This window comes from Lemur catta, chromosome 17 (assembly GCF_020740605.2).
Source record: "Lemur catta isolate mLemCat1 chromosome 17, mLemCat1.pri, whole genome shotgun sequence".
In the NCBI taxonomy this organism is placed as follows: Eukaryota; Metazoa; Chordata; class Mammalia; order Primates; family Lemuridae; genus Lemur; species Lemur catta.
In genome coordinates, this window is record NC_059144.1 from 14,480,524 (window position 1) to 14,507,786 (window position 27,263).

General features: G+C 49.2%; 1 protein-coding gene across 1 annotated transcript; it reads left to right on the forward strand.

Moving 5' to 3' along the window:
- Positions 1–1,234: 1,234 nt before the first annotated feature.
- OVOL2 (ovo like zinc finger 2) lies at positions 1,235–26,522 on the forward strand. Its single transcript, XM_045529123.1, has 4 exons — positions 1,235–1,666; positions 2,333–2,559; positions 13,795–13,984; positions 25,817–26,522. The coding sequence occupies exons 1-4, from the start codon at positions 1,567–1,569 to the stop codon at positions 26,131–26,133; spliced, it is 834 nt and encodes a 277-aa protein (XP_045385079.1). The 5' UTR covers positions 1,235–1,566; the 3' UTR covers positions 26,134–26,522.
- The last annotated feature ends 741 nt before the right edge of the window (positions 26,523–27,263 follow it).

The following is a 27,263-nucleotide window of genomic DNA, read 5'->3' on the forward strand; positions in this document are numbered from 1 at the left end:
GCTGCTGTGTCCCCAAGGGCCATTCCAAGGCGGAAGAGGACAGGGAAAACCGCTGTATTCCCGGGTCCCGTGGGCTGGGCGCACAGCGGGTCAGGTTACAGACAGGTGAGGCTGGCTGTTGGGTGAGCTGCGGGCTCCAAGGCACCCCGGGCCAGACACGCCCCCGCGCCCCCGACAGCTGGCACGTGTCTGATTACGTCCTGGAGGAGGGCGACCGCAGCGACCCCAGGAGGCTGTGCCCGTTGTCTTGGGCACACCGGAATAGGGCCTTGGGAAGGGCAGCGCGATCCCCAACGTGGGCACATTTGTTTTAGAAACTTGGCATCTTTTACCAACTGCCCTTACTTCTCTCCCTCTCCCCTCCAGACATAGATAGGAAAAGACAAAAATAAAAATAAATACAAAGCTTTCCAGCCACATCCCCGGTAGGTGCGGCAAGAAGGTGTAGTCAGTCTTCACTTTACTGGCTTCCTGGAAAGGTATTTCCCAGACCCAGAATTTGGGGATTGGGTGGTTAGGGAAGGCTATAGTGGGAATGGGCGAGGAATGGAAGCGTGTTTCGAAGCTGCGTTTGCATAACATGCACTTGGCTTTTGTTTCTATTGCGTGCTTATTTGGGGCGATGGAGTTCTGAGGTGCAACGTCTTGGGGTGGAAGGTGCTTTGGCAGAGCAAACCTTGTTTTTGTTAAGATTGTATGACACAAATCAGTAAAATAATGTGTTCTAAAGATGCTGAATTTTAAAATTTATTTTTATTATGTTTATTTGGGGGGCTGTTGTAGTGGATGCGGAGCTCAAGCCCCCAAGTCCCCCCTTTATCAGATCAGAGTCCTGGGGCGTCTCCCCTCACGCCCTCCCGCCCCCGCCTCCGTCTCCCCCTTTCGACTGCAGAGATTTCAGATTTCAGCAAGCCCCAGGAACGATTCGCAGGAGGAACTGAGCCATTTTCTGGCTTGCTTGTCGGAGACAAATCCACGGGGGGGTGGGAGGGAGCTCGTGGAAGGCCCCAACTAGCGGAGGCGGGGGGTGCCCTGGGAGGCGGACCTGGGGTTTACCTCGTAGAGTTCGCCCCGAGGTGCATGCGATGGGGGAATGGGGCAGGGGGGTTGATTAAAAAATGTTCTTACTCTTTTTAAAAGGGGAGGGGGTAAGAACAGACTTTAAATTCTTTTGCAAACATTCATGCCTAAGGAAGGGCTGGAACAGGCAGCCCCGGCCGCCGGAACCGGTCGGACAGGTAGCGAGCTTGTTGACACCGTTATGTTGCAGAGCGCATGCTCACTCCTAAGTTTCCTGGTGCCTTTTCTATTCCACCTTATGAAACTTTTTCCCCGGCGTGGTCTCACCCGCGATTTAAGGCATAGGTGTCGCCGAGCCGGAAGGCTGGGAGTCGCTAGGCGAGCGGGGGAGAGGCCTGGGCCGCGTCGCGGCTGGGGGTGGAGAGAGAGGGCAGGCGAGGCGGGAAGGCGGGCTCCGGCCGCCAGGAGCCGGGGACCAAGCCGCCGCCGCCCCTAGCGGGAAGCAGCTGGGAGGAGGGGGTTGCAATCGGGAGAGGGGACCCCACCATGCCCAAAGTCTTCCTGGTGAAGAGGAGGAGCCCGGGGGTCTCGGTCCGCAGCTGGGATGAGCTCCCGGATGAGAAAAGGGCAGACACCTACATCCCAGGTGAGCGCTGCGCGGGGGCCGGGCCTGGGCGCTGGGCCCCCGGGTGGGGGAAGGGGTGGCGGGTCTTGTCTGCTCCTCTCCGGGGGCTGGACTCCCCACCTCCTCCCCCTCTTCCGAGGGGCATGCAGGGGCGTTCCAGGCGGGGGAGGGTGGGGAGTGAGAGGCTGGGAAGCCCGGGACGTTCGGCGCCCCCTTCCCCCTAGCGAGAGCCTCTAATTGCCCTGCGGCGGGACCGTTGGCTGCAGCGCGGGCTGAGGTGGCCCGGGAAGGGGTTGAAAGCCAGGTGGGGCTACCTCTGATCCCACGTTCTCATGAGGGTGCACAAAGGTCCAGCAGCCCCTCTGGGGCTAGCCGGGGAGAGGTCAGACACGCCTACCCCGCCCGGAGAGGAAACTTGGCGCGCGGGGTCCTCCGCCGCGCATGGCCCTCAGTTCCTCGTGGGCGCGGGGGCCGGCACTGAGGACACATGCTGAGGAGCGGCCTCCAGCACCCCAAACTAGCTCGAGGGGCCGAGCCAGGGCCTACTAGCCCACCCCCGCGACGTTGCCCACTTGGCGAGGTGCCCAGGTCCGGGGCGGGGAGGCGCGGCACCGCCCGCAGGTGAAACTGCCGCGGGCGTCGGAGCCTGACGACGCGTGTGTCGGGGCGCGGCCCCTCTCTCCACAGTGGGCCTGGGCCGCCTGCTCCACGACCCCCACGAGGACTGCCGCAGCGACGGCGGCAGCAGCAGCGGCGGCAGCAGCAGCAGCAGCAGCGCGGGGGAGCCTGGAGGCGCCGAGAGCAGCTCGTCCCCGCACGCCCCCGAGCGCGAAACCCCCGAGCCCGGCGACGCCGAGGGCCCCGATGGACACCTGGCGGCGAAGCAGCGCCCGGTTGCCAGGTCGAAAATCAAGGTACGGTGTCGACTCTGCCCCCGCCGCCACCTGCACCACGCCCTGGCGTCAGGCTCCCGGGGCCCGCGCCCCTCCCTGCCGCGCCCGCCCGCGCACCCAGGCGCCCGCCGCGCCGCTCCTGCACCTGCCCCTGGGCCGCGGCCAGGGCGCCTCGGCGCGTCCTCGGGCAGGCTGGGTAGCCGCCCGCGCCGCTGCGCCCGGGGCCGGCTCTGAGAGTGGCCTCGGTCCGCCTGAAGCCTGGTGCCTAGTGTGGCCTCTGGAAATGCCGGAAAGGCTCAGACACAGGCGTCTTCCTCCAGCAGCCCATTCTGCGCACAAGGCTTGAAGAATAACCAAGCTGTCGGGGTTCCTGGGATCGGAAAGGAGGGACCCGGGCTCTCCGAAATGCCACCCTCTGGGATGTAATTCCTTGCGCCTTGTGATTCTGAGAGTTTCCCAGTCATCCTTGTGTTGAGGACAGTGGCGGCAGCTTGACACATAGTAGGCCTCTCACAACAGCTATTCCCATTGCCTGTTAGCCAGGTCTGTGCTTGGCACATTCGATTTGTCATTTCTCTCAAATCTTCTTGAATTAAATTGATGGGTAAAAGGGTTCACCTGCAGATTTCTTTAGCGCCTCTACCTCAATGGGTTGGAGTATCTGTTCCCCTCTATGGTCGCGCTTCGGGGGGCCCCCTTGAGTATTCTGGAAGTGTAGACAACGTCTTATCCGGACGCTCACCTGCGCTTTCCTGGGCAGAACTTCCATGATGGCCTTACTCAAAGGTATCCGCTACCCCCCCGAGATTAAGGAATCCTATTCCACTGACTCAGCTGGAGCTAGGGTGGGGAGTTGAGGGGGAGAGTGGGGGGGGAGAGGTTATGAATCACATGACCCAGTTCCTAGGCTAGTGGGCCATAGTGCGACGCCGTGTGCGCTGAAGGCCCTGGGTATAGGTGGTAATTCCAGGGTGCTCCCGTGCGTACCCACCGCCCGGGCCGGGAGTGGAGTATAGCGGAGAGGGAAAACCCTGGCGTTTGCAGCGGATTGAGAAAGCAGCGCGCATTCTCCTGGGAGAGGCCATCCCTCCCCTATGCACATTCCTGGATCCCAGGGTTTACCTCTGGGGTGGGCCCCGGCGCATTTGGTTATGAATTGAAGTTTGAGACTTGAGCTGGAATCCCAAGGAAAAGATCTCTTTAAAGGATGCCGCCCGGCACTGTGCGGGCTCGCTGCTTAGCGGTACGTGTGAGGCTGAGGCTCAAAGTCAGCAGGCCTGAAGCTTTTCTGGGCCTGGTGGGGTTAAGTGGGAGGGAATTGTTTGCCTGAGGCTAGTAGCTTTTCCCTTCGGGAAATTCTACTGTGTCCCACTTGCATATTTATGCAAGGCTGGAAGGACAATTGCAACGTTGTTTTGGGAGTCTGTGTAGCCAATTTGCCCCTCTGTTCCCCAAATGCCTGGATTCCCCTGGAGAGGTAGTGGTAGATGAGAAAGATCCAGTCTCTTAAACCAACATTTTAGGTGATCTGTCTTTTCTGCCTGAGGTGAACAAGGCCATTGGAACGCTGGATTAAAGGAATAAGTAAACCAATTTTATTTCCAAGATCTTGCCTGTGTGCTGGGGGGAGGGGAGTGGCACAGTTTGCTCCCGGACCGTTAACAAGGAGCCCTCTTTCCATAGTTAGCAGGGGAGTTTTTGTTTACTGAGGATGTTCAGGTTCCTTCTCTCTGCCTCAAGTTCTTTGCAAGGAATGTTGAACCCACAGAGTTTCTCTAAGAATTAGTTTTTTAGCGGAAAAAGAGGAAAGCAACTCAAGAATGAGGCCCATACTTAGTGCATTGTTTTAATGACTTAGTTTTAATAAGTTGAAGACACTGGGCAGTGGGCTCCCAGGAAGGGCAGGTTTGGGCAAGTGCTGGGCATAGACAGGCAGCACTCATCCCATGTAACATTATGGAGTGCCTGCCATGTACAAGGCAGCTGGGAGCTAAAAATGCTCCCACCCTGGTGTTCCTTGCAGAATTGTCCGGCAGTAGCAGTTAAGCATCTGAGCTCTGGCTTTTTCTCTTCTTAGTTGTGTGACCTTGAGCAAGCTGTTCATCCCTCTAGGCCTCAGTTTCCTTATCTGTAAAATGGGGGTAATAATGGTACCTACCTCCTAGAGCTGTGAGGATGAATGAGTTAAGAGTGGAACATGGTATGTGCCCACTAATTGTAGATATTATTTGGGTTGGGGGGAGATACAATATTATTAACTCCATTGCAGGAAAGTGAATGCCAAGCCAGAAGCACACGGAAAAGTGTGATCAGTTCTGAGTGGGGAAGGTTTCTTGATGTGGGTTTGAAGGTTATGGAGAAGGAAGAGGGGCAGGCCTGAGGGAGGCATGGGTTGAGCCCCACAGCTGGAGTGTGGAAAGGACTCAGGTCTGGTGGCTGAAGGGCAGGAAACAGGGCCTAATAGGAGGTTAGCTGACAGCAACATAGAGCAAGTTTTAACATCTAATATTTTTTTTTTGCTTGCAGCAGGGATATGGGATTCAACAACCTGACTGTGGTGAGTGGAGCTGGAAAGGAATCCCAGGTGCAAGTTAGGAAGTGTGGCCTTTCCCAGCCTACCAGCCTTCTGACTGTGTGCCTCAGGGCGGGCTGTGAAAGTGTTTCTTTACTACTGAGGATTCTGTAATTTACCAAACAGATTGGGGTAGGGAGATGACGTACCTTCAGGAAAGGATGTCAGGTCCCTTTGAGTCCTTTTGTGCTGTGACCCATTTGCAGGTCTCTAGCCCTGGGGTAGAGAAACTTAGGAAATCAAAGGCAGAGCAGTATGTCTCTGGGGAATTTGTTTTGTAGAATTCCCAACAGTCTGGATTTTGCTGAATGCATCACAACAGTGTTTGACATTCCTCGGTCCCCTAGGTTTTCTCTAAAAGGGTAGTTGGATCTACAGTTGAGCTGCTTTTCAAATTAAGTAAGACCAAAAATTAAGTTCCTCAGTTGCATTAGCCACATTTCAAGTGCTCAGTAGCCATGTGTGATTAGTGGCTACTGTATTAAACAGTACAGAATAGAAATTTTTTTTTCTATCACCATAGAAAGTTCTATTGGACAACACAGCTCTATATGCTTGATCAGATTTATTTTATTTTGGTTAGAGTATGTCACAATGGAGGTGTCTGTTCTATCAAGAGGCACTTAATATTTGGTTATCTCTTTCTCTCTTTTTGTTTTTTTCCTTTGGGGACAGAGTCTTGCTCTGTTGTCTGGGATAGAGTACAGTGGCACCTTATAGCTCATTGCAACCTAGAAACTCCTGGGCTCAGGTTATCCCTCTGCCTCAGCCTCCCAAGTAGCTGGAACCATAGCCATACGCCACCAAGCCTGGCTAATTTGTCTATTTTGTGTAGAGGCAGGGGTCTCACTTTTGCTCACGCTGGTCTCAAACTCCTGAACTCAAGCTGTCTTCCCACCTTGACCTCCCAAAGTGCTAGGATTACAGGCGTGAGCCACCACGCTGGCCTGGTTATCTCTCTTTTTGTGATGTTAGCAGCTGTTGATGCTCAGGGCCTAAATATTTTGGGTTATTGGTGTTCTAACACAGCAATAAGCTGGGTGTGGTGGCCCAGGCTGTAATCCCAACACTTTGGGAGGTGGAGGTGGGAGGACTGCTTGAGGGCAAGAGTTTGAGACTAGCCTGGGCAACTTAGGGAGACCTCATTTCTACAAAAAAAAAAATTTTAAAAACAGCAATATTCCATATTAGCTGATGTATTTCTATAGAAAGATACTTCCCCTCATCTACTGTGTGGTTTCCCAGTGGGACGGTTCATTTAGGAAAGGCAGAATAATGTTTGATTCCCTTTATTTACTTTTATTTATAAACAAAGATAAGTTGGTTGACCTGAATTCTCCAATGATGGCCAATTAGTTATTTCTAAGTATTGCTAGGAATCTTGGATTTAAGTAGTTTTTAAAGCCCTGTCTGTTTCATATTGGGAAGGGGAACATAAGCTCCATTCAGACTCCTTCCTTCTTGTCTTCTGTCTCTGAAGACAGAACAGAATGCCCCTACCCCTACCCCCTTGTAACTTGCTGACCATCTTCCTGCCTCCACATTTGGCCAACCAGACTTCTCTTTTCAACTCTAGATCCATCAGAGCCAGGTAATGCTTCCTATTGGGCTTGTATTCCCCAGCACCCCAGTGCAGTAACACCTGACTCACCACAGGACATACGTCAACATAGAACAAGAATATAAGGCCGGGCGCGGTGGCTCACGCCTGTAATCCTAGCACTCTGGGAGGCCGAGGCGGGTGGATCGCTTGAGGTCAGGAGTTCGAGACCAGCCTGAGCAAGAGCGAGACCCCATCTCTACTAAAAATAGAAAGAAATTATCTGACCAACTAAAAATATGTATAGAAAAAATTAGCCGGGCATGGTGGCGCATGCCTGTAGTCCCAGCTACTCGGGAGGCTGAGGCAGTAGGATTGCTCAAGCCCAGGAGTTTGAGGTTGCTGTGAGCTAGGCTGATGCCATGGCACTCACTCTAGCCTGGCAACAAAGCGAAACTCTGTCTCAAAAAAGAAAAAAAAAAGAATATAGGGAGGCGAAGAAGTCAACAGTCCCTAGACATGAGTGACAGCATTTGGAGGAGAATGTAGGAAGGAAGAAGAAAAGGGAAATCTGGAAAAATGCTTGGAATGGATGCTTGATAAAGGTTAAATTAATTAAAAGGGGGAAAAAGAGAAATAAGAGAACAATATGTGTTCATTGCATCAGTTTTAAACTTGAATGTAGGCAAAGTGAATTTTTATTTTTGGAAAGGACTATATGAGTTTAGCTGCAGACAGGAGAATCCACTGTAGCTAGTTTAAGTAGAGAAAGGTACTAAATGCACTAAAGAAAGGCCAAGTTGAGCTCTCAGAAATGACTCTCAGAGCCACACTGCAGAACTGGGCCACCTAGGGAGCTGTGGGTGTCTGTTCCTGCATTATGATGCTTCTGCTATTGCAGAGTGTAAGAGAACTGCCTCTTGCCTGCCTCTGTGCAATGAACTCAGGGTGCAATTCAAATCTCCCTACGGTGCTCAAACCTTAGCTGCAAGGGAGTCTGGGAAATGTAGTTTCTAACTCTCTAGCTTCTGCAGTACAAGAAGGCCCACCAAAAGGAGGTGGAATAGATAATTGAGTGTCCATATAGGATCTACTACAGGCACCTTTAAAGCTTATGTGGCCCAATCTCCTTACTTTCAGGGTGGGAAAGGGAAATCCCAGAGAGTTTTTGTTGAGTTCCTCACAGTTGTTTATGGCAAAGCTCAACCCAAGGATGCTTAATTTTTCAGCATTTTTGTATTGCATTGCGGGACAACTATACTCTCCAGTATGGTAGCCACCTCAACAAGTGGCTTTGGCACCTTAGCCATTGGTGTTGACAGTCTGACATTATGGAATCTTAAGCTATCCCTCTCCATATGAGATGAACAAGGTGTTCATACCCCTTCCCCCTCCCTCTCATCATGTCCAGACCTGCTGTGGACCTATCCTAAGAGAAGTATAGATACAAGTTTTGCAAACAGTAGACCAAGACATTAAAAATCTCAGTGTGGGCAACTATAAATCATGTGGCCGTGGGTAGGTTAGATCTCTGAGCCTCAGTTTCTTCTACGGGGTTATAAGGATATATTTCCATTGTCATCTCTGCGTTCAAGGAGATTCTCCATCCTGCCATGCCGGGGAGTTGTAAAGCCTGAGGAAATGGCACATGGGACCAGGAGGGGAGTCTGAATCCCAAAGGGGTTGAGGAAATATGCTTGGCATGTTTTGAGCATTCAAACATAGCGAACATGTCAGTGGCAATCTTGTCCAAATGGCCACCAGAAGATAGACCTGGACTCAGAGTAGCCTCCCACAGGAAATGGGACCGTTAGTTTCATGAACTTGTCTGGTGGAGGCATCAACAGAAAATAAAGAGTTGTTCTTTTTTGTTGTTGTTTTTTCTTTAGAAGTTTGACAGATAAGTGATCTCAGCCAGCTTTGAAGTTAGTCAGCTGAAGTCCATGCCTCCCTGGATGCTCCTGACATTTTTAGCAGCCCCGATACAATGATTGGTTTGTTTTTGCTGCAGAGGTCTGTTTTTCAGAGGAAGAATTTCAGGAGAATTTCAGGAGAATTTTGTGTGTTTTTTAAAATGAAAGCTGAGACCCCGCAGAAAACAGGACAGTGAACAGAAAAGCACCAAGCTGTGGGGTTGGAGAGTTATTCATTCTCTCTTTACCTTTCTTGCTCCAAATTAATTTCCAGACTGATGTTATTTCCCACCATCTAGGGTAGTTTCCCCACTTCGTTAATAAGCCTTTTGCAAGGCGTTAATTTTGGATTAAGGATGAGACTATTAAGCTTTTTCAGAAGGTAGCATGGTATAAAACCACCCTGGTGGGTCTGGAGCAGTACCTTATAATTAAATATGTTAATAATTTCTGTATCAAAACACATGAATGTTGATAGAATAAAGTCTGTGCATATTTTTCCATCAGCTCAGATCAGATTTCCCTGGCAAGGGAAATAGGTGAGAATGTTGGTTTTCATGATCACGGTATCTTCCCTTCTCTCATGGTAAGTATGAGAATGTTGGTTTTCAGAGCTTTTGAGATCACAGAGTTGCGGATGAAGAAGGGAGGCCTTGTGGCTCATTCTGAATCTTAGTTCCCTTTTTCTGCCATTACAGAGAAAAATTCAAAAGCAAATTGAGAAACAAGGAATTTTGATGAATTACCTTTTTTTTAGCATCACAGAATTTTGGAGCTGGTCTAACTATAACAGGACTTATTGAGCACCAGGTCCTTTTGAAGTAGGTTTTCTTATTTAATTCTTTAATTTATTTCCAAGAGGCAAATATCAATATTATCCACGATTTACAGCTGATGAAATTAAGGCTCAGAGAAGTTAAGTAACTTGCCTACATCCCACAGTCTGTAAGTGGTGGTACAGGAATGGAACTTAGAAAGTTGGAAAACAGACCCTGCTCTTAGCTTCTTTTACTGCTGAGGAGACCATCTGATACCATTTTATTGTTTTATATGTGGGGAAATCATGACCTACGGGTGTTAAATGACATCTCACATCACACAGCTAGCCAGGTCTAGGTTTGTATTCGATCCCTCAGCGTTTCTTGTCTCTCTATTGCACTATCATTCTGTGACTAAGATTAACTAAGTTTGGTCTACTACTTGTAGAGTGGAGGAACAAGATAAAATTGGTTAACTCTTTTTTGAACTTTTAGGAGGTAAAGTGTTAGGTACAAGCCTGTGTAAACATAATAAAGTTTTGCCCAGTGAGCAGACCCATGATCCAGGGAAGGAGAACCAGCCCTCTGGCCCATGGGACATCATTCCAGGAATCAGATGTATCTTCTGTATCATGCAGCCCATCCTGGGCGAGAACACTTAGGCATGTGGCAGATCTGGTGTTCTGGAGAGATTCATGTGTTTATTACTATTCCAGTTAATTTATTCCTGCTTTACAAATAACCCCAAATTTGGTAGCCAAATAATTTCTTATTATACCTCCCACTTCTGTGGAATGACGGGGCTCTGCTGGGCGGTTCTTGCCTGGAGTTTCTCTTGATGATAGCTAAGCTGGGGTCTTCTGGGGCATGACTGGACTGGACATCCATTAGGGTTCACTCACATGGCTGGAAGTTCAATAAGTCCCTGTTGAGGGACATATAGGTAGTTTCCAGCTTTTTGCTATTACAGACCAAATTTCAAGGCACAAGACACATGAAATACACTTTTGTAATACATTTCATGTTTAGCAATTTATCTTACAAATATCCCTTCCTTTCTGGAAAGTGAAATAGTCTGGCTTCATCAGTCATTTAATTAACCTTATATCTTTCTTCAACAAGGCTCTCTTCAGACTTTGAATATGATTTGTTAATGTCTGGTGGCTGGATTGGTCATAAGTGTGGCAAGTGGGGCTTTAGGAAATGGAGGATCCACCTCAGAGTGAATTCTCTAAATGAGCCACTTCTTGGTGACTCGGTTTTCTATGCTGTCATATGGGGTCATAGGTGAAGATGAAGAAATGGAAAAATTGCCTCTGCTCAGGGATACTTGGAGAATTTCTGTTTTTACTCAAAAAAAAAAAAAAAAAAAAAAAACAGAAGAAAGCTCCTCCTGTCGATGAGGCACCTCAGTCTCCAACCCCATTCTCCATTCCCATTTTCTCCCCTATTCTAAAAAGCTTTCTTATCTTGGTCAGATGATTTTCTGGCCCTGAACTCCCTTAAATTGTCAACTAATTTCCCTTCTCTGGGCCCTTCAAGATTTTATTCTTGCCAAACAAAATAATGCCAGTGATTTGAGATTTTCACTCTGGACTATAACGGAAGATATCCATATTACATGCAGAGCCTTTTAAAAATAAGAATTTACCAAAACGTTTAAAGTAAACAAGAGTTCGGGTTTTAACTGTGGCTGGTGAGTCCTTGGGCACATTCAAGAAGACTTCCAAAAGAAAGTTCTAGCTTTTACCTGGAATTAATTTTTAATTAGTTGGAGTTACCAAGGTTGGTTGTCTACATTCTATTTCATTAGTCTCTCACTACCTCTTAGATGTCCTTTATCTGTGTAGACTTGGCCTTGAGAAGCGCAAAGTACTTAGAGGGCCATAGCTCGCCTTTTCACACCCCTTCCAGGGCTGCAGTGACTAGGATGGGGACTGCTGGGTGAGGAGCTAGGAAAGGCTTGTGCACAGTGGGGTCTCCCTCAGGCTAAGGGCCAGGCCCTCCCTTCCCATTTGGTGGGGGTGGGGATAGTAACTGTTCTGGGAAGTGAGGCAGTTGGGGATCCAGGACAGCCTCCCACTGGGTCATCAGACTCAACCCCTGTGGCTGTCTTCCCTTGCCTTCCATGGCTCCCTCCTGCCCTCTGACTATATTCCAGCTCCATTAGGGGACCCTGCCCTTCTCAGCCACCACTGCTGTCATCATCAGCTGCTCTCCCAGGCTCAGGCCAGCCTTGCTGAACTGCACACAGTTCCCATTTCCCACCATCCTCTCCTGGAGGGATTCTTTGCCATGGCCCCTCTCTTCCTCCTCATCTTTATCTGGCTGAGGAGCTCACTTCCTGTGGAAGCATCTTCCATGTCCAGGGTGCCCTCCCAAGTTCCCATTACACCTGGGCCTCTTAGATGTCAATGGCCTCAGTGACTGTGCTGCCTCCAGCTCTGTGCACAGGGCCGTTGCATGCAGATGAGGCACTTGTCAGTGTTCACTGAAGCAAATTAGGCTCCAAGCAAATGACCATGAACTGCTGGTGGAGGAGGCAGCCTGGGAAACCCTGTTCGGGGGTCTTGTGCCTCCCTTGAGTCTCTTTGCATCCTGCCAGCTGCTCCCAGCTGCCCATCAACACATGCGCTGGGTGCTGGCCCTCGGGCTAGCTATGGGGCATGGGGTAGGGAGGCAGGGACGTGAGTGAGCACTTGCTGGGTGTCCTGAAGGCCTTGAGTTGAACTGTGTGTGTAACAAACCCCTAGAGGGAGATGAAATGAAGTATGAACTCTGTGAGGGCTAGCATTCCAGCCCCACTTCCCAAGTGTGGTGCGTGGACCAGCCGCAGTGGCATCTCCTGGGCACTGGTTAGAAATGCAGCACGGCACACCCCATCAGACCTGGAGCAGAACCTGCATTTTAACAAGACCCCCAGGCGTGGGCACGCTGTCGTCTGCAAGGCACTGGTCTAAGGGGGACAGTGAGCCCTCTGGGCATGGACTGCAGTATTTGCAGAAGACTGCAGCATCAAGGGAGCAATTGAGCTGGGCCTTAGGGGAGAGCAGTACCCAGGCTGGATGAAAGGAGGAGGGTACTTGAGGCTAGGAGAGTGTGGAGCCAGGAAAGGACCAATCTTGCTCATGATGTTTGGGTGAAAGTAAATTTTTTAGGCCTTTTTATGAACAGAATTTTGGCAGAGCAATTGGATCTATCTTGTAAAGGATCTGAATTGGTAACCTTTGAATATGTCAGATCTGTTGTTTTTCATCACGTAAATGCAGATTCAGTTTTCTTCTTTAGAGACAGCACTAGGCAGGGAGTCTGGACACTGGAGTTTGGTTATGGTTTTACTGATGATGAAGCTGGGGGATCTTGATCAAGTCACTTTCTAAAATGATAATTTTATGTGTTCATGATTTTGTGCATCAGGAACTGGGGCACGGCTCAGGCCGTCCTACTCTGGGGTCACTCACTCAGTTGGTAGCAGCCCTGGGTTGGGCTAGAAGGTCCAGTGAGGCTTTCTTCATATCTGGCCCCTCTGTGCTCCTCCATGTGGCCTCTGGCTCTCCACACAGCTAGCTTGGCCTTCCTCACAGCATGGCAGCTGGGTTCCAAGAGGGAGGAAGTAGATGCTGCAAGGTCTCTTAAGACCTGGAACTGACACATCATCGCTGCTCTCTGTTGGTCCAAGTGGTCATAAGTACGCCCAGTTTCAAGGGGAGGGGAATCGGCTCCATCTCTGAGTGGATGGAACAGCCTGCAGGTACAGGGTGGAAGGAATGGATTGTGGCTCTTTGGGGACTATCTATAACAGGCTCCATGACGTCATCAAGCATGCTTCCACCTCTTGGTCCAATTACTGTTCCTTATTTTTGAACATGAGGTAGCTGGAATCCTATAGTGTGTACTCTTTTGGGTCTGGCTATAAGGCTTCTTTTTTTAATCCCTAGCACCAGTGAATCAGCAAAAAGTTGACCTCTGCAAGGCCATGCCAGCCATGAGGTCGGGGTGGGGAGAATGCCTAGGGAGTGGCAGGGCACCGGTAGGCTGGGCCTGTGGACATCTGACTCCTAGGGCAGGAGGATATGGGGACCACTCATTAAGTTGCTTGTCATTGGTTGCCCTGGAGGGTTTGCTCTAGCTAGCAGGAACGAGTAAAGAAGGGAGAAAGCACCATTCTTTCCCCCCCAAGGAGATTTCTGTCCCATGGGCCAGGTAGTTACACGACCATGCCTGTTGTAAGGCTGTTGTAAGACAGTGTGACCAGCCAGAAATCAGAATTCTGTTCTAGGGAAGAAGGGGAGAATGAATACTGGGAGAAACTGCCAGCTATTGTTTCACCTTCTCCAAAGCCTATTTGGAAATTTTAGGGGCAGAAGCCACAGACAGGCCAAACCTAGAGACACAGGGAGGTGGGTCTCCCTGGTGAGCCCACCGGGACGTGCCCACCTGCACAGGGACCCTCACAGCCTCTCTCTGTCCCAGTTCACCACAGGCACATGCGGCGACTCGGTGACCCATAGCTGTGACCTGTGCGGCAAGGGCTTCCGCCTGCAGCGCATGCTCAACCGTCACCTTAAGTGCCACAACCAGGTCAAGAGACACCTGTGCACCTTCTGCGGCAAGGGCTTCAATGACACCTTCGACCTGAAGAGACACGTCCGCACGCACACAGGTGAGCAGGGGGCATGTGCTTTGCGCTTGGTTTTGTTATTCTGGCCAAGACTTCCTGTTCCTTTCCCACCAGAGAACCAAGTGGGGAGTATAGAGAATGTCGTTCTAGAAAGGTCACAGGATGGGGCATTTTCCCGCACCCCCCAGTCTGGGTTCACCTCCTGACTTTGCCACCTGCTGGCTGTGTCACCTTGGGCAGGCAAGCCACCTGTCATAGCCTGTTTTTTGCCCCTGTTAAATGGGCATAATGATATGAGTTCTAGTGAGGCTCAAAACAAATCACTGGCTGGAAGTGTTCTGAGAATTACTATGCATGACACAGATACTGGGGCTGTCACAGTGCAGCCTCCTTGGTCCTGGCTGCTGGAATGTGGTTCCTGTGGTCCCACTGCAAGTATTTTGTGCCTCTCTCTGGGAAAGTCAGCCTATCTCAGAGTAGAATCTTGTTCCTCCCGAGGGATGGGAAGAGGGAAATGCCCAGCTCCCTTACAGCTGACCCGAGCCTCCTGCGTGAGCCCAGCGGGCAATGCCTCCCTCCCCTCGCACCTTCCTGTGTCTCCTGACATGTGACATGTGGGTCCATTCCACAGAGTCCCAGGTCCCCTCTGGCCTCCCTCCCAGCCCCTCTGATTGTCCACAGCCTCGTTACTTTGATCTTAGAAACGTCTGGCCTCTCGGCCTCCCTGCTTGAGCCCCGTAGTCCACACCTTTGCCAGAGTGACCCCTTGAGGAGATTCTAAGGATGCCACTTCCCTGCTAAGAAATGTCCGACTCTGGGCAGGATGAAATCCAGACTCCGCATCTCTCATCTCGATGGGCTGCGTGCAGAGCTGCCACAGTCTGGGTCCCAGTTTCAAATCCCATCCTGTCCCCGCCCAGCCTCTCATCCTGTCACAAGGCACCTCAGATCACCCCAGCCCATGGCCACCCACGCAGCCCCATCCAGGCTGCCACCCTCCCCTGACAGCCTCGTAGGATTTGCTGTCTGCAGTCCCGTGGACCCTCTCAGAGTTTAGGGTTTCCCCTGGCGCTTTGGTGGGGCTGGGAAAGTGCTCGGTCCTCCCTCCAGATGGGGCTCCCAGCTACTCAGCCCCCACAGGGCCCTTCTTAGGTCCCCTGCACCCCATGTTCTTTAGAGTTCCTATCACACCTGATTGCTCTCAGAGCACCAGCCTCGTGCTGCCTCCCGGGCCTGGGAAGAGTGACCTCCACCTTGGAGAGTGGGCTGGCATCCTAAAATGTTTCTTTTCTTTTTTCCTTTTTAAAAACTTTTTCCAAAATGAACTTTTCGTGTAAGTGTAACATACATCCAGAAAAGTGCACACATCCTAAGTGCTTAGCTCAACGGATTTAGGAAGTTCTACAAAGTGGACACGCCTATGCAACTAGCAGCCAGACCAAAAAACGGACTATTTCCAGCCCCCAGAAGTCACTGCCCTTCCCAGTCTCTCCCTCCTGCCCTCCAAGGGGAACCACTATCGTGGCTTCTCACACCATGAAATTACTGTTGCTTATTTTTGAACGTGAGGTAGCTGGAATCCTATAGTGTGTACTCTTTTGGGTCTGGCTATAAGGCTTCTTTTTTTAATCCCTAGCACCAGTGAATCAGTAAAAGGTTGACTTCTACATGGCCATGAGGTCAGGGTGGGGAGAATGCTTAGGGAGTGGTGGGGCACTGGTGGGCTGGGCGCGTGGGCACCTGACCCCAGGGGCAGGAGGATACGGGAACCACTCATGAAGTTGCTTGTCAGTGGTTGCCCTGGAGGGTTTCTCGGCTCTTCCTCTCTGGGGATGTCCTTGAGGACATGGCCTATTTCTTCTGCTCCTTGCCTGCTAGACTCTGTGATCACTCCCCAACCGTGGCCTCTAGGACAAAGTGAAGGGGGCTTAGGGAGCATGGTACCTTCAGCTGGAGCAAACGTTGAGCTGATGGAGTTGCCTCATCTGTGATTAATTCTCCATCAATGGGGACTAAGAGAAACACTCGGCACTGACAGCTCCTCAGAGAAGAGTTTACAAATTGAGTCAGTCACATAGTAATGAAGAACTCCAGGTCTGAGTTAGCTGACTCTGAGACTTTGTCTAAATTACCTGTCTTTTCACCTTAGTTTTTCCATCTCTAAAATGGGCACAATGATTTTAATTCCTATCACCCAAAGGGACGGTTGTGAGGTTTGGGGATAAAAATTACATATAAAGTCCTTCGTACATTGTAAGTGCTTAGTAAATATTAATTAGTAGCAGTAGAAAAGTTGCAATAATTGGCAGAGGTTTCCTGAGGACGTGAGGTGTAACAGGCCCTAGGACTCAGCTCTGTGCTCATGGAGATCTCAGCCAACATAGGGAGAAATAACTCAGACATTTGACGGTGACACAGCGAAACAGCAGATGTGCCAGACCGAAGAAAAAGTGGCACATACCAGTGGAAACTCCTGGAAGGTGCATTGTTTCTGACAGCATACCAGGGGGGCTTCTCAGAGGACGTGGCCTTTCAGCTGGGCCTTGAAGGATGAGCAAGATTTCTACAGTCGGACAGAGGAGGAAGGGCATTGCAGATGGCGAGTGTCTTAGTTTGGGCTGCCCTAGTAGCAGATCCTGATGCAAGGATTGGGTGTGAGGGGTTTATATGGGAAATGATCCCAGGAAACGTAGTGGGGGCTGGGAAGGGGAGGAAGGGAGGGAAGACAGCCAATCAGAGCATGTTAATAATGAGTGGGTTATCACTGTGGGCAGCCTGGGCACAACCCTGCTGGGGACCCTCTAAAGAACCACGTGGAATGCACCCCAGGTTGCTCTATCAACCCCCATTCCTCCTTGCTTGGGGGTCCAAGGTCCTAGAACCCTCAGCTCCCAGGCGGTTCTCCCCACCGGCTGCCTGTCCCATCACTGTCTGATTTCCTGGGGAGCATCCTTAGGCAGAGAGACGCAGGGACTGTCTGAGATGAGGGGTCTGGGTGGGGCATTGACAGTGTCTGCCCCTGGGAGGCAGAAGAGTGAGCAAGTGAGGAGGGTGGCTCGGCAGAGACTGGGAGACCGTTCAGAAGGTAACACAGCTCCTTCAGACGGAAGCAAGCTGAGCACAGTCACTGTCCTTCATGCCAGGCCCTCAGTGTGTCTCCTGTCATCTCAAACTGCCCCAAGAAGTCGGTCCTGTTATTACCCCCATTTCACAGATGAGGAAACCAGGCTCAGGGAGCTCAGACAACCCTTATGTGGTGAAGTTGGGAACCATAACTGGCTGGTCCCAGAGTTCATGATCTTTTATCTTCTCTAGAATCCCCGCCTCTGCCCCCTTTGCCTCCCAGCGCCTTTCTCAGCATCCTCCCTGAGGAGGGGGCATCCCCAGCCTGCCCCATTGCAGTCTCTAGAAGCCTGCTTGCTTCTGGAGGAAGGTGAGATAAAGGGAAACTCAGACCTACCATGAACCGCACACTCCAGCTTGGGGTTCAGTAGGTTGCAGAGGAGCCTGTGAGCACGTGGGTTCAGTGGTGCAGTGATATCCTCTGCCCACAGAGTGAGCAAGAACCTGCTCCCCCTCGGACCCGGCCGGAGGTGCCCGGGTTCTGTCCATCTCCTGCTCTTCTGGTGACTCTTATGACTCTCATTTAAGTTGGTGAATAAAAACATCTTCCACCTGATGCTTTCCCAAAGGCCTTTACACAGTTATGCCATTAGGGGAAAGGCTGGCACTTGGGCGGCATCCAAGAATGGAAAACAGAGCTGTCCTGGCCGGGACAGCAGCCGCTGGCCACACATGGCTCCTGGGCCCCAGAGGTGTGGCTGGTCCAAGGTGAGGTGTGTTAGAAGTGTAAAACGGATGTGAGATTTTAAGACTTAATGCAAAGAAAGAACATAAACATCTCAATGTTTAATAGGGATTTCATGTTGAGATGGTAATGTTTTGGATATATTGAGTTAAACAAACTATATTATTAAAATTCATTTCACCTCCTTCTTTCTACTTGTTTTAATGAAGCTACTAGAAAATTTTAAATTATAAAGTGGCTTGCATTTTAATTTCTATTGGACAACACTGACTATGATAATTGCAATCTACAAATAACCATTTAAAAAAATTTAATGATAATTCAGCTGGACATGGTAGCTTAAGCCTGTAATCCTAGCACTTTAGAAGGCCAAGGCAGGAGGATCACTTAAGGCCAGGAGTTCAAGATTAGCCTGTCCAATGTAGTGAGACCTCATCGCTACAAAAAAATAGAAAAATTGGCCAGGTATGGTGGCACATCCCTGTAATCCCAGCTACTTGGGAGGCTGAGGTAGGAGGATTGCTTGAACCCACGAGTTGGAGGTTGCAGTGAGCTATGATGACATTGTTTTGGACTTATTTTGGATGACAATGTTTTGGACTTATTTCCCTTGCCTTGATCTATTTTCTGATGGAGATGTGCCTCCAAGTAATCATGGACCAGAAAGAGGCTTCTTCACACATCAGCTGGTAGCAAACTCTGGGCGGGCCATGGTGCTGTGAGCGGGAAGAACAGGCCAGCTCTGCATCTCTTGAGCTCTGTCCGAAAGGGACAGTCAGTACAGTGAGCAAAAATGTGGAAATCTTGGACATTGTTTTAGTTCATGTGAACCAAACTCACTGGCTCCAAAAGATCTCACCAGAGTTCAGTGGGCATTTGGTCTTGGCCTTTGACTGAGCTCTGAATGTTGGGGTTTTGCTGTTGACTGTTGTAAGTAATCTTGTATTTAGTCAAAAACAAAGATATAAACATTTACCATAAATACAGCAGACAGTTGAATGAGGGGTACATTTGCTTGCAGTCCAGTTCGACCAGGCTGTGACCAATTTAAAGACTTATCTGGGACCCCAGGGCACTTCTCTGGAGAATCGTAGCTATGACATAGGTGAAGTGGGCAAAGACAGTGGAGAGAATCAGGGTTAATCTGCAACACCACCACCCCCCACCCCACCCCAATCTCTTCTTATCCCCTGCAACTACTGAGGGAACAGGGCATCTAAGGAAAGACTCAAAACACAAGGAAACATCTTGAAAAAGATCCAGGGAAACTAGAGCCTGAAAATGTCTTGCATTAATATCCAAGCAGATGAAAGAAAAGATTAGAACTTCTTTTTTGGATAAGACTTCTCCAAGAAAAGGTAAATCAGAGGGGGGGGGGTGTGTGTGAGAGAGAGAGAGTGAGAGAGAGAGAGAGAAAGAAAGAGAGTGGGTGATGGGAAGGGGGGTGTTAGTCAAATGACATCTGGCTAAAGATTGAAAGAGGGAAACCAACTGGTGCAGAAAAACTTCCATAACATTTTGTGAAAATATGTCAGCAAACAAGTGGCTTTAGGTTGTCTTAGGCTTCCAGATTGTCTTAGGTTGGATTTGAGGGTGGAGGAGGAGGGTGGCAGGACAGGGCAGAGGCTGTGCTCTCAGCTGGAGTCCAGCCTCAGCCACCCCAGGGGGCTCTGGCATGTGAATGATGGACCCCCGAGTTGACCTGCTACATTTCTGCACCCATTTCAGCCAGACCTTGGCTGAAGACAGGCATACCCCCCAGGCATCTGGGAGGTCAGTCACCCGCTGCCCATTCCTTAGAGAAGACACAACCAGGCCCTGTTAGCTGCCACTACACACACGACAGCTGGGGATGTGCAGGGCCACAGGCCAGGGGTCTGGGTGGGAACCAGCTGCATCCACTACACATAATCCAAGGAGTTGCTCTGTTACAGTGACGTTGACAGGGTCCCTGAGGCCAAGGTGGGAAATGATGCCTGCTGACCCAACTCAAGTCAAAACAGAGGGGGCGTGAGCTTTCAAGAAATGAATGCATATTCAGTTCACAGCCTGGGAAAAACATCATGGGCCTGTTTTTATAGAATATTCTTTTGGATTTATTTAAGTGTTCTCGGTTGAACCAGCTGGGATACTTCCTAAGAATGGCTATCCGTTGAAGTAAATGATTCGCTTTTGATGGGGGAGGGGGAGATCGGTATTTTAGAGTAAAAAATAATGACCTGCCCAACGTGTGGTCCGCAGTCCAGCGGCACCTGGGAACGTGCGGACAGTGCAGAGTCATGCTGGGGCCAGGCTTGGTCAAGTACAGCATTTATGAAAAGTATTTTTATTTTGCTCATTTGTAAGATGACAGCTTATCCTATAAAAGACTTCAGACAGTATAAAAAGCTATAGAGAAGAAAGTAAGCCACTGTAAACAGTGGAGTGGGGTTCCCCACTCAGTCTTGGGTGGAGGTTTGGCCGGGGACGTCATAAACCCATGTTGGTTATGACTTTACACTCTGACTCATTCAAGATACATGCCATTCCTGTGGAAGCTGCTGGATTCCATAGAGAGAAGAAGCTAAGGAATTCAGATCCTCCAGGTCAGGGAGCAGGGGAGGGGGCGGGGGCCAAGCTGCAGTGTTGGTCTGCAGTGTTGTCGGAGGCCCATGGGAATGCCTCTCGCCTTATCTTCTCCTTATCTTCCGTCAGGGGCTAAGATGAGAGGGAGGAGAAGGCTAACAAATCCCATCTTGATTGAAGAAGACAAAACAATGGTGTCTTTGTTTGGAGCCTAAAGGGAAGAATTGACGGGACTGGGAAAAATGCAGATTGGAAGTAGTTTGAAGTAGGGCAGATGCAGGAAAAGGAATTAAGTGACCTCTGCCCCTAGTGGCCTGAATGCTGTCTTGCAGCACTGCCTTCTCTAGTTATCAAACTGTCTCTCCTCATTGTTTTATTTTTTATTTTCATTTTATCTTAATTTATGTTTTAGCTAAAAAAAAAAAAGTAATTTGGTCATTAGGGGCAAAAAAAAAAATGAAAAAAAAAATTAGGACTCCCTAATTTTTCACACCAGGTCCCACTTACACTCCTGAAAGCAAACCACTATTCATTTTTTTTCCCCCTAGAAGTTTTGGATGCACATTGCTTTTTTCATGTAGTATATATTTTGGAGCTTGTTTTGTATCTGCACAGGTAGATATACCTCACTTTTTTTTTTTTTTTTTAACAAATGTCAGGGTATTTCTTAATAGGAAATCGTGACAAAATTTCCAGTGTGAAGGCATGGTACTTTTCCTGTTCCCCAATTGATGACATCTGTTTCCATTTGCAGATTTCTGTGTTTTGGTTTTTGTTTTTTTTTTTGAAACAGAGCCCGGGCTAGAGTGCCGTGGCGTCAGCCTAGCTCACAGCAACCTCAAACTCCTGGGCTCAAGCGATCCTCCTGCCTCAGCCTCCCGAGTAGCCAGATTTCTGTTTTTTTAATTTCAGGCAATACTACCAATAATATATTTTGTATGTCTTTTGCCTACCTACGTGAGTCTTTCTATAGGATCATTTCCCTGCAGTGGAATTTCTGGGCCAAAGGGTAGACACGTTACGATTCTTTATGGACATTGCCAAATTGCCTTCCAAGGAGATTGCTGTAAATGTCCACTCCCACAGGAAACCTATAAAAATCTTCACGTTTGGATAAAGGAGCAGTTGAGCTATATAGCAAGGAGAGCAAGCAGAAAGTTCCAATAATGAAGAATTTTCTTTGGGGATTTGTGATATGAAGCTTGATTCGCTATTAGGAGTAGAAAAGTTGAAAAGAAGAAACTCTTTTTGGTAACCCAGCAAACAATATTTTTAGGACTAGGTCATACAGGACTCTGGTACAACATCCAAAAGGGTAGACTGTAAGAAGTCTCCTCTCTCCTCCACCAGCCACCTAGTGATCACATTTTTAAAAATTATCTTTTTTTGTTGTTGTGAAATAATACCCCAAAAAGGCACATACAAATATAAAAAGTATACATATAGGTGTAGTTTAAAAACAAATATGAACTACTCATGTGCCTACCAGCCAGCTTATGCATGGGGCATATTTGCATCAGGTTGAGCTGGATTGTAAACTCTTGAAGCTGTATCCCATTGAGAATATGGCATAGCTTGGCTAATTCTCACAGCAGCTATACAAGGGGTAAGAATATGATCCCCATTTTACAGGTGAGGAAACTGAGCCATGGAGGGGATTAAGCAACCTGCACATGGACTCAGTTAATGAGTGGCAGATCTGCAGTGCCTGGCTTTTCAATGGCCCTGGACTCTGGTACTTGTATAGATATCAGTACGTTAATGATGTCTGGTGCACACATGACACAGTACTTTTCAGTTCTCATATCTTGCTTAGATGCAGGCAAGTTTGGCCTTTGCTCGAGAGCATCAGGATGGGTAAGCCCCATGTTTCTTTCAGGGGTGGGGTTTAGCATCAGACCCTCTTGCCCAGGGGATGGGGGTTCTCCAGGAGGGAGGGGCTTGTTCCCAAGTCTAGAAAGGGTCTCCAAGGGGCTCTCCACATGACAGTGTCTGCCTGCACCCATGAGTGAGGTGTAAATGGTGGCATTTACACGGGGGTGAGGAGGGACAGGAGGGCTGGGGTGCGGAGCAGCATATTTTTGTAAAAGTCAGAAATGCCATACCCAGAGCTTTCAGGGCCTACCGTTACTTTCCATCTCCACGTCTGCAAGTCACTCATCCTCCAAGCCAGGCTCAAATATCACCCCCTCCCTAGAAGAAGATCCCACATGGCTGTCTTCCCCACTCTCCATTGTCGTTATGGTATGGGGCTTTAAAATCTTCTAGCCTGTGCTGTCCAGGCCTTGCTGGGTGCTCACCCCACAGAGAATGCTCAGAGGATATGCTGAATGGAGAGAGGACAGAGACATGGCCCTGTGCACAGTGGGCTTAGTTGTGGCGTGGCTGGCCTCTCCTAGGGGGCACATCTCCTTCCAGATCACTTTTGGGGGTGGGAACCCTCTGAATTTTGTTGTGTCCAGGTTAAAGCCTGATGTAAGTGTGCTGGTTTCCCCATATTTTTAGTTTGGATGTTTCAACACAACAGCAGGTTATTTCCATTAACTATTGGAAGGAGCACCTGGTCTCCAGGTGAATTCCTGTTTTGATGAGTTGTAGGTTTGAAGTCAGGTTTGTCATTTGATCTGCCAGGGGTGGTGGGAGCCAGCTGTCTGCCACCCTATGAGCCCAAGGCCCCCAGAAACACAAAGTGTTCATTACAGTGCAAACGTGAAAGCTAAAGCGGGAAAACTAGTCCCAAAGAGGTGGCCTGTCTTTTCTAGGGCCAGGGGGGTTTATCCATTCATTCAATATTTTGTTTTGTAAAATAGTGCCTTAAAATATTCTTTACCTTGATCACGGAGTTTTTTGTTGTGCTCTTAAATTTTGTGCCTGAGGCAGAGGCCTGCCTCACATCACCCTAATCTCAGCCCGGGAATAGTTTTAAGAGAAAAGGTGGGAGGTCTGTTATCCCACGGCCCAAAGAGCCACAGTTAATATGAAAATTATCACGAATACTAGCAGGTGTTTGGAGGTGGTGAGTAGAGAGAGAAAAAAGGACACAGTGGCCTTCCCCACACTCCAGACCTTCTCTCCAAAGCTTTGCGTGCATGGCATCCATGTGTGTGCCACCCATGTGTAGACCATTCATGTGTGTGCCATCCATGTGTAGACCATTCATGTGTGTGCCACCCATGTGTAGACCATTCATGTGTGTGCCATCCATGTGTAGACCATTCATGTGTGTGCCACCCATGTGTAGACCATTCATGTGTGTGCCATCCATGTGTAGACCATTCATGTGTGTGCCATCCATGTGTGTGCCATCCATGCGTGGGCCATCCATGTGTGGGCCATCCATGCTTGTGCCTATGTAAATGTGCGTTTCTTCAGAACACTCCAGTTCATGCTTGGCTGCACCATAGTCTCCTGGGAAAGCTTTTTTAAACTTCTGCTCAGGCCACACCCAGAGCAATTAAGTATATTTATTAATCTTATGTATATGTGTTTGTGTATGTGTATATATATATATATGTGCACACACACACACACACATATATATATATATATAGTTTGTTGAAAACATGAAGAATCACAAGAAACTGTTGACAGTTGGGACTGAAGGAAGAAGAGATGCATGGGGTGAAAGAGGGAGCTTTTATTTATTTTATTTTTTATTTTTTATTTATTTTTTTTTTGAGACAGAGTCTCGCTTTGTTGCCCAGGCTAGAGTGAGTGCCGTGGCGTCAGCCTAGCTCACAGCAACCTCAAACTCCTGGGCTTAAGCGATCCTTCTGCCTCAGCCTCCCGAGTAGCTGGGACTATAGGCATGCGCCACCATGCTAATTTTTTGTATATATATTTTTAGTTGGCCAGATAATTTATTTCTATTTTTAGTAGAGACGGGGTCTCACTCTTGCTCAGGCTGGTCTCGAACTCCTGACCTCCAGCAATCCACCCGCCTCGGCCTCCCAGAGGGCTAGGATGACAGGCGTGAGACACCGCGCCCGGCCTATTTTTTAATTTAATGTTATTTTGCACCTTAAGCCTGGGAGCATAATACTTTTAGATATGAACAACTAGTTGCCTTTTTTCAATGTAAAAATAAAATGCAGCTTCCTAACTCCAGCCCTAGACCTAGTGCCTGGGGTCCCTGAGGCAGGCCCAGGAGTCTGTACGAGGCTTCAGGGCTTCCCGCAGGTAGCAGCCCTCCTGTCCCTAGGCTCTGAGATGATGAGGGCCCATACAGACCCATTCCAACCTTCTGTTTGACTGCAAGGCTCCTGTCCAGCTGCCAGCTCAAGGGGTGGCCTTTGCCAGTGCAGGACACTGGGTGTTGGGTGTGGTCTGAGGTCTCTGCCCTGCCATTAACTTACCTGACCTCAGGCAGGGCCAGAACCAGAATCTCACCACTGGTGGTTCCCAAAAGCCAATTAAACATTGGCATGTTCAGGGACATTTGTTAAAAATACAAACTCTTGATCCCTACCCCAGACCCCCCCAGACCCACTGAATGGGTCTTAGGAGAAATGAGTTAAGATTTTAATAAATTATCCAGGCTATTCAGAGGCTCTAGCAAGTATGTAAAATACTGTGCTGTCCAAGCTCATCTAAATAGTCTATGACACACACACACATGCACACACACACGGTCTACGCTTACATGTCTTTATCTGACATTCTGACTGCACACAGCCGGGGTGAGCGCCCAATAATGGAGGTAGGAATGACTGTGGTTTGGTAGAGCTGAGCTCCCTGGTGTACACTGTACATGTCAACTCTTGCTAGAAGGCAAGTCCCACTAATTCTAAAGCCAGCACAAGATCTAGTTTGGAAATGATTTTCATAACTGTAGCAGATGCCATTAGTATCCTGCTGATGTCCTCAGCCCCTGCCATTTCCAGGCACACCTGTCCAGGTTGCAGCTGCCCACCCCCGCAGCCTGAGATCTTTCCCACTGGAGCCCGCTCTGTCTACACGGGCAGACGTGCCGGGGAGGGAGACTCGGCTCCACCCAGGAGCAGCCAGGATCACTCCGAGGGTGTGTTCTGTGCTGTCTCCTGAGCTGCCCAGCGGGATGGGGCCCTGGTGCCCCCCACAGTGACTGGCTCCTTTCCTTCCGTGCCCCACTTCTTCATTCCCCTACAGGTGCTTCCTGGGATCGCTTCTCAAATAAACTACTTGTCCTGGAATCTTTGTCTCAGGGTCTGTTTCTGGGGAAACCTATACCAAATAATATAAAAACAAAGTGTACTTTGCCCACTATAAAATAAAAACACTAAGGCATACAAGCTGGAAGAGTAAAAATCTTCCTCCCAAAGGCAGGTGGCATTTTTTGCCGCATTGGCACCCCTTTGTGCTAGGTTTGCCCGTGCAGATGTTATGATCCTTTGTAGACAGTTTTGTCTCATTTTCCTCATGTTGCCATGAATCCTTGCTCATGATTTTTAGTGGCTTTGTAGTCGGGAGGCTCTGGCTTGGCTGTGACCAACCGATGATATGTCTGCCCCTCGTCCTTGCAGGCATTCGTCCCTACAAATGTGATGTCTGCAACAAAGCCTTCACCCAGCGCTGCTCCTTGGAGTCCCACCTGAAGAAGATTCACGGGGTGCAGCAGCAGTACGCCTACAAGCAACGCAGGGACAAGCTCTACGTCTGCGAGGACTGCGGCTACACGGGCCCCACCCAGGAGGACCTGTACCTGCACGTGAACAGCGCCCACCCGGGCAGCACGTTTCTCAAAAAGACATCCAAAAAACTGGCGGCCCTTTTGCAGAGCAAGCTGACGTCCACACACCAGGAGAATACCCACTTGAGTGAGGAGGAGGAGAAGCAGTGAGGAGGAAGAGAAGCAGGAGGGGAGAGATGCCAACACTGCCACGTTTACACGGATTTTTGGTTTTGAGGGTCCCCCGACCCACTGGCTCTTCTTAATTACAAGTGTTCAGTTCACCTCTCTGTCCTTTTGGGACATGGGCACAGTAGGGTCCGTTCCAAAGTTGTCAATTATGGTGGTGATGTCAGGCCCTGTAACACACGTGCCATCAGACACAGTCACATGCATATTACCAAAGTGTGTTTTCCATATTCCTGATGGCCACGATCACCGTGTAGGATTTTTTTTTTTTTTTTTTTTTTTTTAGGATTTTCACACATGGACGGAGAGGTATTTCTTAGCTGAGCTCATTACGGTGCCTTGAAATAAAAGTACTTCCACTTGAAATGCTACTCAAGCAGGGAAAAGGAATTTTATTATTCTGAAAGACTTTACAGAAATTATTTTAATAAATGAAATGTTCTTGTGAAACTTTCTTTAAAAAGCAAAACAGGCCAGGTGCAATGGCTCATGCTTCTAGTCCCAGCACTTCGGGAGGCCAAGGCAGGAGGATCATTTGAGGCCAGAAGTTCAAGACCAGCCTGGACAACATAGTGGAGACTTCATCTCTACAAAAAATAGAAAAAAATTAGCCGTGCATGGTGGCACGTGCCTATAGTCCCGGTGACTCAGGAAGGCAAGAGGATGGCTTGAGCCAAGGAGTTTGAGGTTGCTGTGAGCTATGATGGTACCACTGCACTCCAGCCTGGGCGACACAGTGAGACCCTGTCTCAAAAAATAAACAAATAAATAAAAATAAAAAGCAAATTAGAGCACTGAGCTACAGCTCCCTGTTAAGGTTTTTTGGGTGCATTTGATTTCAGGTTATGGGGGTGGGGCTTGATTATTTTATATTAGTGGGGTGGATTTGAAGAATAACTGGCTGATTGGGGGAGGAACCCACACTGAGGGGCTGGCAGCTTGGTGGGCAGAGATGCCTGGGTGATGTGGCAGGGAACTCACAGAGTCTTTGGTCTGTTTTTATGGCCCTGGGGTTTCTGCAGAGGCCTTGATGCACTGGCTGGAGGCCCTCCATGGGGTAAGATGTGTGGGCTCGCTCTCTTGCAGGAGGGACAGCAGCATCAGGCGTGTCC